A 12,851-nucleotide genomic window follows, 5' to 3' on the forward strand; every position below is an offset into this window, starting at 1 on the left:
AGATGTTTAACCTTTATTTGCAAGATAGTAACTTTATTTGTATAGTCTTTGAATCATTAACTCTGTACATTTTACATTTGCTCAGCTAACTCATAAGATAAGTTAAGACTTTATTTTAATCGTCATAATCAACTAACTCAATGTTTATTTAGTTGTGAATCATGGAGGTCATTTGAGGCTGCCATACCTAGCTATTAACATTTTCCATTTTGGAGTTTTAAATTAGCAAGTAAAGTGCTTTTTCAAAAAGCTAGTACTGAAATCTTCGCCTAGACTAAGATATCAAAATGTGCAGAAGATATTTTGCTGATCATTGTCTTCTTTCATGAACCCTTAAGTCAACAACTAGCTTTGTCCTCATGCTTATTTCCTTTTTAAGAGGTAGGAATCAGGACTAGTTTAGTATTATTGTTACTAATAACCCTTTGAGGTTAGGTTAGAAACTTTTCTTGCTTTGCATTTCAAGCCTTTCTTATGTCTGTGGACTGAAAATGACATTTTCTTCCGGACAAACATTAAAGACATTCTCATCTCCTTTGACCATGTCATCTCTACCTAAACTGCCTTCATTGTTCTATCCTTTCCCCCAAACTTATCATGAAGGACTGGTAGGTAAACTACCAATAACAATCAATGACCGTCCGATTTAAATTCCCACACAATAATGAACCACTCCTAAGCAGTTTCACATTGACCCTCCTCTTATATCTTTCCAAGCCAAAAGTTCTTTTCTTTTTGTTACTATTTTTAACATTAGAAGACAAAAGCCTTACGTGGTCGTGTCTCTACCATGACAGTAACATACACCCAAATCAATTCTTAGGGTATTTTAGTCTTATGAATTTAATTTATAATATATTCATGGTGTAACTTTTTTACATATACATACATTTCACTATTTAACATCTGAAAAAGTTTAAAAGTTGAATTTAATTATGATATAATAAATTGATGGATTCTAATTAAATGATTATATAAAACTTTTTTACGTTACAAGTACAAAGTAATTAAACTCTTTACTTATATCAATAAACATTATCATATAAGTACTTATTCATAAAACAATATTAAAATAAGTTTAATAAATTTAATATAAATGTTTATATGTAAAATTTATTTGAGAAATTTATCAACATAAGGTTAAAATATTTTGTAATTAAATTATAAGTTATTTTCATAAATTTTACAAACTATATATTTAAATGATTATAGTAAAAAATGATTATACTATAAATTAAACTCTTTCAAATACGTTGTACTTACTACGAACATTGTGAGAGAGGGTAGTAGCTAGAGTGAGGGAGAGATTGCACTAGAGAGAGAGAGAGAGTAACTGAATAGAGAGAGAAAATAACTGAATTTCAAGAGTGTATTGATCAAATGAGCCAAAAGTCCCCTACAATTGGTAACCGCTACATATTTACAAGATGAGAGTTGGGGCCCCATATGTTAATTTCTCTAATGGGCTGGTTGGGCCTCGCTGGCTAGGGCCCAACCCAAAGGTCTAGTGACCCGTTATCGGGCGGGCAAACCCTAGGCGTTGCCCTGCCAGGGGCTCGCCCAATCCATACGTATATTACCTTTTACCTGGTAGCATCCCCGAGATGGGGTTTACAAGATCAATTTTGACGAGTCAGTGACCGGTGATGGTATGGTACTTGCAAAGCAACAGCTCCAGAGGTTTGTTTGCTCTCACCAGTCTTTGGTGAGGTGCTTGGTCTCAAATGGGCTATATCGCTTGCTATTTGGGCTTCCATTTTGTGCGCTTTAAAAAAGTAACCGAAAGTTAAGTATTCAATGCATGTTTGGATTTTGCTTCAAACTAATATTTATGTGCGTCAGAAAGTGTGACTATACATTGAACTTGAAATGGGAGTTGCGGTCCAGTTGGCAACGCTTAGCTTTGTCTTGATGGCATCATAAAAGAAAACGTTTAGAAGTTCGTACAAGTCGCCACCCCAAAGAAGTATTAATATACTTATTTTTTAAAAAAATAACCGAAAATTAAGTATTCACTGCATGTTTGGATTTTGCTTCAACTAATATTTATGTGCATCGGATAGTGTGACGGTACATTGCGATACATTGAACTTGAAATGGGAGTTGCGGTCCAGTTGGTAATGCTCAGTTTTGCGTTGATGGCATCATTAAAGCAAACGTTTAGAAGTTCGTACAAGTCGTCACACTTTAAAAGGAAAAAATGGAAAAATATAAATTAAACTCAATGTGAACAAAACTTGAAGCTCCCTTTCACATTTGAAGCATTGTAATTCTCCATTTCACATTCCAATACTCTTAAATCTTAATTGTTCATTCATATCTGATCTCAAACACTCGTTCTGTTGAGTTGAGAATACTTTTAAGTTTTAACCCTTTCTAACTTTATAACTAAATTCACTCTACTCAATTCAAAGTGATTTCACATTATACCTTAAAACTAAGTGTGTGTTTGGTTTTCAGTTCATACGCGTTCCAAGATAGTTTCAACTGAAAAACACGAATTCCAATATGCGAATGTGAAAGTGACTCCTAGGTTCCGTTTGATTGAAAGTATTTTCAAATTGATCTCAACTGAAATCCTAACACACCCTAACTCTTTCACACACAACTTTCATCATCACCGGTCACTACAAACCTTTTTTTCTTTCATCTTTGCACATTATCCTTCCATCTAACTAACAAACAAAAAAGAGAGAGAAAGGAAAAAAAAAACCAACTTGCTAAACGAGTAGGTTGCAAAACCAAAAAGAGTAAGACGACAAGATTGCTTACGAGTGCAGCAGCAGAACCCACAGAACAAAACGTCGCCGTTGGTTTCACCAATTTGCAGTAGTTGCTTCCGTTCCAACCCAATCCAGTTCAATTCAACCCCAAATTTATCTCTCCCTTTCCCTCACCAAACAAACACCATTTCTATTTTCTCACACACACACACACACAGAAAAAAAGTCTTCTCTTCTCTTCTCTTTCCTTCTCTTTCCCCTATCACCACTCACTCCCACTCAACCGGAAAACGATGCCGTATTACCCGGTCACCGTCTAACTAACTCAAGCCGCCGCTCAAGAACAAACTCAGTCACCGTCGCCGCCGTCGTTGTTGGTTATTTCTTCCTCCGGTTCGGGTTTTCTTGATGGATCGGGCGGCGATGACGGTTGGACCAGGCATGGACATGCCGATCATGCACGACAGCGACCGTTACGATCTGGTTCGCGATATCGGGTCCGGGAACTTCGGCGTGGCGAGGCTGATGCAGGATAAGCAAACCAAGGAGCTCGTTGCCGTCAAGTATATCGAACGCGGTGATAAGGTTGAACTTGTTTCCTTTGTTCTCTCTGTTGCCTCTAATTTTGGTAAATTTTTCCTTGTTCACTTTTCGGTGATGGAAAAGTAAAGGGAAATTAAATTTATCACATGATCGTTTTGGCTTTAATTGCTGTGTTGGGTGAGTTTTGGTCGTTGATGAGGTCACGTGTGATGCTATTTATAGAAAAAATTTGAGTTTCTATATTTGTTGCAGTACTTGCTAGGACTGGTCTGTTAATTTTTGCAAAAATGTTTTTATTTTATTTTTATTTTCGTTTTTAATTTAATAAATAATCTCTTTGTTAGTAGATTGCTGTGATTGATGAGTTTGATTTATGAGGGGAAATAGGTTCAAGGGTGTTTTATTTATTGAAGGGTTACTGGTTTTGGTCATTTAAGTTGGGTTTGAATAACAACTGAGTTTGAGTAACAAATGAGTGTACCAGTGTTGTTAATTGCGGACCGTGCGGAAAATAGCAGAAAGCCAAAAATCCGCTATTTCAAGCCCCGGAAAATAGCGGATAGCGGTGAGCCCTCAGAGTGCTCCAATATAGTGCCGCGATATCCGCTATTTGACAACATCGAATGTAAGTGAACGGATTTTCATTCTAATTCACAAAAAGAGTTCCCTTGACATTTTTTGTCTTGAAATTTGTGTTAATATCTGTTTGAACTGATTCCGTATATCCAAACATAGTTTTACTCATTTCGTGTTTCAATTGGTGGATGGCAGTGTGGTTTAAGTTAATTTTTGGTTTAGAGATTCACAATCGAATTGCAATGAACTGTGGTTTCTTAGGTGAAGCTTTATCATGCAGTGTTTGTTGTCATTTTTCCTTGGAACCTTTGTACTATGACTGATGGATTGCTGGACTTGTCTATTTTTCTATCTTGTTATTGTGTGTTACAGATTGATGAAAATGTCAAGAGAGAAATCATTAATCACAGATCTCTGAGACACCCCAACATTGTTAGGTTTAAGGAGGTTAGTATATCTTTTAATATCTCTACATCTTATCTGTACAGCAGAAGAGTAATCACATGTATTACATTTCACTCAGGTCATTTTAACACCTACTCATCTGGCCATTGTAATGGAATATGCTTCTGGTGGAGAACTTTTCGAGCGAATCTGCAATGCTGGGCGTTTTACCGAAGACGAGGTTGTCATTAATTTGTTTACTTTGTCTGTACCTGTCATCCACTGAAAGAATGTATTTGCACTTATAATCTGTGACCTATGTAACTTGGTGACCTGTTGTTACGATGCAGGCTCGATTCTTCTTTCAACAACTCATATCTGGTGTCAGCTATTGCCATGCAATGGTAATTGAACCTTTCCCCTTCTCCACTGTCTGATTTAAATTTTGTTTTCCCCACACTGAAATGTAGGTAATGTTCAGTCAATTGATCATTCTATTTGACGTTTCTGTATTCTATGTCTCTTCATGAAGCAAGTATGTCACCGGGACCTGAAGTTGGAAAATACTTTGCTGGATGGGAGCCCGACTCCTCGTTTGAAGATATGTGATTTTGGGTACTCAAAGGTGAGTTAGTTCATGGTGTTAGTTCCATGTTTGTTACTTGAATTTCTTTCAAGAAGTGGTCAAAATAATTATTTCCCCTAAATAATCTGATCCAAACACATACTAGTTACTTGAATTTTACTGTCCTTTTGATTCATCGATTCAACTATCCTGTAGATTCAAAGCCCTTAAATATATCAACACTCATCATTGTGTTTTAATTGCTTTTATCTAAGTTTTTTTAGATCGTTTTTATATCCTGCTATCTGATTGATAATTTGACATTGTTATTTGCAGTCTTCAGTGCTTCATTCACAACCAAAATCAACTGTGGGAACTCCTGCATATATTGCTCCAGAAGTATTATTGAAACAAGAGTATGATGGCAAGGTAAACTATTTAGTTTCATGGTATTGCTCTTTCTCTGTAAAAGATTACAGTCACATTTAATTTAATGAAGGAAGTTGTTGTCAACTAGTTAAAATTTGTCAGCTGGTGTCTTCTTGAATGTTTGTGCTATAAGGTACTAAAACTCTGCTATTTTAATAGTCATTTTGTTCTCTTCCAACCCAATGGTCATTTTGGTCTCCAGTCCAAATAAAATTCTTTTCTCGTTGTCATTTCCATGTAATTCATTTAGTTGACACCTTACATATCATGTATGTTATCATTAAGAAAATGGAAGGTAATTTGCATCCTGATCTTTTTTTGCTTAAAAAGTTCGTGAGAGGTTTTTTATTTTGTTTTGGTAGATCAATAAAAATATTAAGTTCTAAATATAAGAAAGTAGTGAAATTTTGTTTTTATGTTTTCGTGTATTTAATATCAGATTGCAGATGTCTGGTCATGTGGAGTAACCTTATATGTAATGCTAGTGGGAGCATATCCTTTTGAAGATCCTAATGAACCAAAGGATTTCCGGAAGACAATTCAGGTAGATCAGATTGTATATTTGCTCATTTTCTTCATGAGTGGTCTCTGATTGCTTGAGCATAACTTATTGTGGTTGCTATCTTGCAGAGAGTTCTGAGTGTCCAGTATTCCATTCCAGACTTTGTTCAAATATCTCCAGAGTGTCGCCACCTTATATCCAGGATCTTTGTTTTTGACCCTGCAGAGGTAATTTCTATTTCAAATAACTGACCTAATTCTGCATGCCTAAATTTGACACTCTACATCTGAGTAATTATAGGTTCTTCAAATGCAGTTTTGTATACTACCACTTGAGTGTCCTCTTAGAAGCTATTTATCTCACACTATTTGAGAGCTCATGTGATATCACATGAAATGGATATTTACAATTTGAAGGGCTTTTGACATAATTTTGGGCATTTTGCTTTTCTAAAGAAGTTTCACTCAATTTGTTGTAATATATTACATTTTATGTCTTGCTAGGTTGTATGTTATCATGTAGTATATGAATATATTACAGGCAGAGCTGCATCTGTTATTATAGAATATGATAACTGAAAACAGGACAAAATATTGAATACATATTGTGAGCCTATTGAGTGTTTGCAATGTAGGGATTTAACTTCTATTCGGCTATTCAAAATCATTTAGATCGTGTTTGGATTCAGTGAAGAAAGCATTTATTAGAGCTTATCTTCTAGAAAAAATACTGGATAAGCTCCAATATGTGCTCTTTGGTCTGCATACAAACAGGCTCTTATTTGAATCTTATGCATTTGGACATTTATGTGACAGAGAATCACAATGCCTGAAATCTGGAAACATGAATGGTTTCGGAAGAAGCTCCCTGCTGACCTGATGGATGAGAGGATAATGAGTAACCAATTTGAAGAGCCAGACCAACCCATGCAGAGCATTGATACGATCATGCAGATAATTTCAGAAGCTACCATACCAGCTGCTGGGGCCTGTTCTTTAGACAAGTTTATGATGGATAACATTGACATGGATGACGACTTTGACGAATTGGATTCTGAATCGGAGCTTGATATAGATAGCAGTGGGGAGATAGTGTATGCCATATACTAATTTAATTATCGTCAGCGCATGAAAGACATCATCTTAATGTTGGGAGTGATGCCATTTTCAGCATCAAGAAAAGAGAGATGTGTGGTCCCTGCATTTTCGGTAGATTCGCATGGATAATACAAAGAAGTTCTTCATGTTAGTTTATATGTTCACTGCTTCTTGGAGATTCCAGCGTCCTCACCATTTATCAGTATCACCTTTGGTGTTGTTTCTGTTGTGGGGTTGAGATGTTTCTTACATTCTAGAAGGGTTGGTGGCTGTGGGAAGAAATAGTTTTTATCCTTCCCTCACTTGCTGGTGAATACTTGCTTTATAGTTTATATATTATATTTACATTAGCTTTTTGTTGTCTTGTGGCTAGAATTGTGTTTCATGTCCCTCTGCTTATATGCACATACTCCATGTAAAAAGTTTCCAGTGGACATAATTGTTACATTTGCTAGTATATGTGTTTGTAATTTGGTATCTTGTGTTGTAGCATATTTCATATTTCATTCATGCATACCATTTCGATCTATTTTGCTCTCTTCTGATGGCACATAGTGCTGTACGTGTTCGCTGTCTCGGTGCAATTCACTATAGGTATTAATGTTGCAAATTTCATTTGCCAAACATTACAGAAGTTCTAAATTCTAATTGAGGCTTTGGTGTTATTCCTAACTCAAGGTGACTCGTCTGCTCTGCATCCATTTTAGTTTTTTACTCTTCTAAATTGTATTCCACTACTAATTGCAAGTTGAGCGTCAAGAATGCGGCTTCATAATTAGCTTTGAAGGGGAGAAACCAACCTCAGGGGCCAAGCCCTCCAACCTTCTCATGTCGAAACCATCCATTCATCCATATGAGAAGAAGCAATGTTAATATGTTATCTATTGGTATTTTGAAATGGGAAACAAGATATTGGCAAATATCTTTTCCACAGTCCAAGTGAATTTGCAACCAAAATAGATACTTCTTCAGTACGTTTGCTAAGAAAACACACTACAAATAAGCCTTGATGACCTCACTTTAGCAACTTTTTCCTGGTGGTTAAGGAGTAGCCTATCAATTTCATTCCTTTTTAGCCGAGAAAACTTGGATTATGAAAGTATTTGTCATAATTGAAGATGGAATCAGATGACTAATTTTATGCATCTTAATATCGCATTTCCAAATTAGTGACAAGTCATCATGCCAAAATAATTGCACAATATAAGTGTAATGGATTAACCGTATCATCAACTATATACAACCAATCACCGGTTTCTACATGATAATTACATTAAAAAATTGATGGTAAAAGGTAACATATATAAGGAACAACAACAATGCCTCAAACATTTACATGACTGCAAGCCACTTGAGTAACTCAAGCGAAACTTAGTCTTTGGAACGACATCCGGAAAGCCAGTTCAAGCTAATATCTCTTTTGGACACCTCAATCTTCAGATTGGGAAGGTTAGGGAAATATTCCCACAAAGCAGCCACCTCTTCATCGCAGATAACACAGATTAGATGTTTTAACTCTCCAAAGTTCATCACCGAGATTGGCAATTCACTCAACCCTGAGCAACCCAACATATACAGCTTCTTAAGACAATGCAAGTCCCCAATGTCATCTGGTATATGTTTAAGGCTTACACAGTCTGAGATGTCAAGACAGCTTAGCTTACGAAGTCTTCCAACGGACTTTGGAATCTCGAGCAACTCAGAGCAGGAACTAAGCCTTAGCAGTTCCAAATTCTCAAGCTTTCCAATTTCTTGGGGTAGTGCAGAAAGCTTGTGACAATTGGTAATGCTAAGCTTCTTCAAGGTGGAAATTTTACATAGCTCAGGAGGCAACTCCACCAAATCATTGCAATAGTCAATGTTCATCTCCACTAGATGTGGCAGTGCATCTGAGATTTGGATAGAACTGCTTTCAAAAGCTTCCCTTGTATTACACATATAAAGGGATAATTTACGCAGACTCTTCAGTTCACATAGCTCAGGAACTGAAACCTTCTCCAACCTAATTCTTTTCAAGTAAGGTAATGAACCGAGTAGCTCAAATTTGTTCAATTCAGCAGGTTGAGAACCGTAATTTATGACTATCAAAACTTTCAGTTTCCTCATTTTCTTAGTGAACTCTGGCAAGGTGTACTCGCTCGACCGAATGTTTAAAACCAGAACCTCAGCTTCATTAGGTTGCATGCTGCACCAATCAGAATCAAATGTTTCATCTGCAAAAAAATCATTATAAACTTTAAGAATGGAAGATTATGAATGCCACAACAGAGGCCAGTTGTTATTGGCATTTCTCATTTGTGCACATGGTATATAATTTCAGGAACAAGGAGAAAGTAATAGGCAGAGAAACAAACCAGTTGAAATAGACAGTGTACGCGCAACCACCTGTCTTTGCTTCTGGTTCATCCACCCTATTGGAAAGAATGACGAGAATACACGGGAAATGATACCTTGTTGATTTTGTCCTACCCACCATTCAGGACGATTATTTCGACTCAAGTCAATTATCAGTCTTTCCCTCTGATCAAAGGGTTCTTGACTGCTTTGGTCGATGGCGAGCTCCCTAAGGAGATCATGCTGCGTGAGGAAGTGGTTATTGTAGTTCAAATCTGTGTCCAATGCAGCTTTCCTGGTCAAATTGCAGAAATTAGTCACAAAGGGAATCACCAATACCCTTTAAAAAAATCCATAACATGTAGCCTATTTGATATTGTAGTTTATATTTTTTCAGTTCTATGCCTCCACATTGACAAGCAGAAAATCACAAACACATTCTATTAAATCATTGACAGATGCCGGGCCGTCGACAAATTAATTAATTGAAAGGATTATTTTACAATTTGGTATATGAAATTCCTAGACTGTTCAAAATCAATGCCATGAAAAAATGCATTTAAAATTACATCTTTCCTAAGTATCCTTACTAATGAAAGAATAAACTCCTGCACTGAATTCTGTAACATCTATGTAGTTCATTTAACTAAATACCAAAAGCATGTATGTAAGATTAAAAAAATATTATAAATCATTCTATAATATGGAATATTTTAGCTTCCTTTGATTATGTTCAAGCACTAAATGTCAATAAGAAAGGGAAAAAATACTATTTACCTTCTAACAATGACATTGACTAAATTCTTGTTTTTCAAATTATGGATAATGTTCATGACTTTCTTCCCATCCTCATCTAGTCCATACAGTTCAGCACACATGTCAATCAGGGAAGACACACGGATTCTTTGGTCTTCAGGAAATAGCCCTAGGTTCATGAAACATTCCTTCTCCTTGTTGGAGGACTCACCCTCCAATATATCCAAGCTATTCTGGAGACGACTAAGTAAGTCATTATTAGACTTGAAAATGGACTGACTTTTCAACCGTTCCATCATAATTTCCCAGACCTCAAAAGGCTGATTACACAGAGTTCCACCAATGACTTCAAGGGCCAAAGGTGAGCCCTTACAACCTCTCACTATCTGCATTTCAGTGCAAGCAAGTAAAATCAGTACTACACAAGTTAATTGACTCGGATAGCAAGGTTGCTAGTGTTCTACTCAACTTATTAGTTTCAGGGGAGACAAGGATCTAAGTTGTTTCTGATAACCATCATTTTTATCAAGCATTACTTTGTAAATATGAAAATGTAGCACGAAATCAATTCAAAAAGACAAAAAACTATTGACTCATAACGTTCAATCATGTCATAATGAAGTGATAGACATTGAAGAGTGAATTGCAATGTAACAAAACGAACCTCTTGGACAAGATCTTCATCAGGCATGTATGAGCTGGTAAATTTGAGTTCAGCAAAGTGATGGAAGAGGGACACTGCATCACGATGATCAAGTGGCTTCAAGTGGTATTGATTGCCAAATCTTGGAAATGCAACTCTTGAAGTAACCAAAATCTTGTAATCTGGTATCTGGAATTTAAATTTTTCAACAAGGGCTTCAGACCCAGGCCAAACGTCATCTAGAACCAACAATATTGGACTTCCCCCAACTGCAACTTGCCTCAGCAAAAGTCCCAACCGGTTAATTGCATCTTCATCACTTTGAAACCCAGACACCTGCTGTCCACAGTGTTCAAATAAAGTCTGGACAATGGTCATCAAGTTGGGTGTTTTTGAGACAGTCACAAAGAAGATGTTCCCATCGAACTTGCCTAAACAAAACAAACAACTTTTTAAACCCAGGACCATTTTACATTTGAATACATGCCACATGAGTAAGAGATCATTTCACTAGACTAGAAGAGTAAATTAAGACTTGGACAAATGATATGTTCTATCATAACTAAACAATACACCTAAAAAAAATTCTGTTTTTAATCTCTAAAGTTTGTTGGTGAGAAAAAAACAAGGAGCTGGCTTTATTTCACTGTAACATGGCAAAAAGAACCTACCCTTTCAATCCTAACAAACACTTTTAATTGGAGGGGAAAAAGAACAAGCTCCAGTAAGATTAAGCTCAGTTTGGAATTTTTTTCCCTAGATTTTCATACTTAATATATCATATGTTGGGATACTACTAGCATGTTCGGATCAACTTATTTGTTTCTCAGTAAGGTTAAGCTCAGTTTGGAATTTCTTCCCTAGATTTTCATACTTAGTAATTAATATATCATATGTTGGCATACTACTAGCATGCTCGGATCAACTTATTTGTTTCTCAGAATCAATTCTAACGCGGAGAAGCTACTAAAAGAAACTTCTTCTCAGAATCGATTTTGACTTCAGAATCAATCATAGAAACATTTCCAAACATGCTATAAAATCTACATGATACAAGCAATATTCTTTTTTGCTAATTAAAGAAACCAACATAGAAAATTTCAGGTAAAAAAAAAGAGCATGATAATTGATACCTCTAACTTGGTCATCCCAACAGAGCTTCTTGGCCAATGTACTCTTCCCTGATCCTCCTAAACCAGTCACCAACAAAACACAGACACCTCCACCTTTAATCAGCTCAATCTTCAACTTCCTCAAAGGCTCATCAAACCCAACAGTAAACTCAGGTTTCTCAGGAGCCCCACTCAAACCCCTCAACAAAACTCCCCCATTCCCACCAAAACGCAGCTCCTTCATCAGAATCTCCACAATCTCCCTCACCTTACACAGCGTCTCCTTCGTATCCCTCGCCATCTGAACCTGCATATCCACTGAAACATGCCTCACAAGCTTCTTGTCCTTCGCATGAAGCTTATCACGGTACCGAGGGAACGAAACCAACCTCCACCACCGAAACTTGGAACACTTGTTCACAAGCTCTTTCCCGGCAATAATCTCACTCTCCAATTTTCCCACTTCCTCTCTGGGACGATCCAACTCGTTGTTGAATCGCTTGATTTCTTCGACCAGAGGAGTTAAAGCATCTAGAGTCTCCATGTTTCGTTCAATGGAAGGTTTGAAATCTCGACCTTTGTCGATGAGTTCTAGAGCTGATTTTAGCAACTCTTGGAGTACTGCTCCGACGGCGCCGCCGCTGAATAAATCTCCGACCACCATGGCTTTCTTTCTGAGCTGCTAAGGTTTGTTTTCAGTGGGAGTGATCAAGTTCTTTGGAATTGAACAGAGAAAAACACACACTGAACTGGAAAAAGCTACACGTTTGCAAGAGATGATTTTCTCGAGTAATTCACACGAGAAACAGCCAAAAACAAGCAAATAGTAATGAAGCTTGAACTTGGCTCCTCCTTGTTAAATACAAAAAGGTTATCAAGGTACCACCAAAAATAACACTTTACCTCCATTCTTGATTAAGAAGTAAGAACCAAATAACTACCCGACACACATTAAAAAAATGTGGTTTATATTAACTTTTTATAAAAATGTGATTTATATTAGGGGATAGTACTAGTAGCATTAAATTTGTACACAATTTATACTAACTTTTTAAAATTAGAATTTAATATGTGTGCATTGTCAGTGTAAACTTTGTTTACACAGTCACCCAATTAAATTTCACCACATCAACGAATATATTCTTGTCTTAATTAAAATTTAAGGTGAAAGTTATTATTTCACATAC

The 12,851-nt window shown here is 36.5% G+C and overlaps 2 protein-coding genes across 2 annotated transcripts; one reads left to right on the forward strand and one right to left on the reverse strand.

Annotated features, from left to right (window-relative positions):
• The first annotated feature begins 2,796 nt into the window (after positions 1 to 2,796).
• Positions 2,797 to 7,296, forward strand: LOC130714328 (serine/threonine-protein kinase SRK2I-like). Its single transcript, XM_057564229.1, has 9 exons — positions 2,797 to 3,308; positions 4,215 to 4,289; positions 4,366 to 4,467; positions 4,577 to 4,630; positions 4,759 to 4,851; positions 5,128 to 5,220; positions 5,660 to 5,764; positions 5,851 to 5,949; positions 6,538 to 7,296. The coding sequence occupies exons 1-9, from the start codon at positions 3,132 to 3,134 to the stop codon at positions 6,829 to 6,831; spliced, it is 1,092 nt and encodes a 363-aa protein (XP_057420212.1). The 5' UTR covers positions 2,797 to 3,131; the 3' UTR covers positions 6,832 to 7,296.
• Positions 7,297 to 8,002: 706 nt separating this feature from the next.
• LOC130714327 (probable disease resistance protein At5g66900) lies at positions 8,003 to 12,549 on the reverse strand. The gene is made up of 5 exons (XM_057564228.1): positions 11,686 to 12,549; positions 10,574 to 10,983; positions 9,931 to 10,295; positions 9,174 to 9,448; positions 8,003 to 9,032 (listed from the first exon to the last, which is right to left on the reverse strand). The coding sequence occupies exons 1-5, from the start codon at positions 12,326 to 12,328 to the stop codon at positions 8,191 to 8,193; spliced, it is 2,535 nt and encodes an 844-aa protein (XP_057420211.1). The 5' UTR covers positions 12,329 to 12,549; the 3' UTR covers positions 8,003 to 8,190.
• Between the last annotated feature and the right edge of the window lie 302 nt (positions 12,550 to 12,851).

Source organism: Lotus japonicus, chromosome 4, assembly GCF_012489685.1.
Source record: "Lotus japonicus ecotype B-129 chromosome 4, LjGifu_v1.2".
NCBI lineage: Eukaryota > Viridiplantae > Streptophyta > Magnoliopsida > Fabales > Fabaceae > Lotus > Lotus japonicus.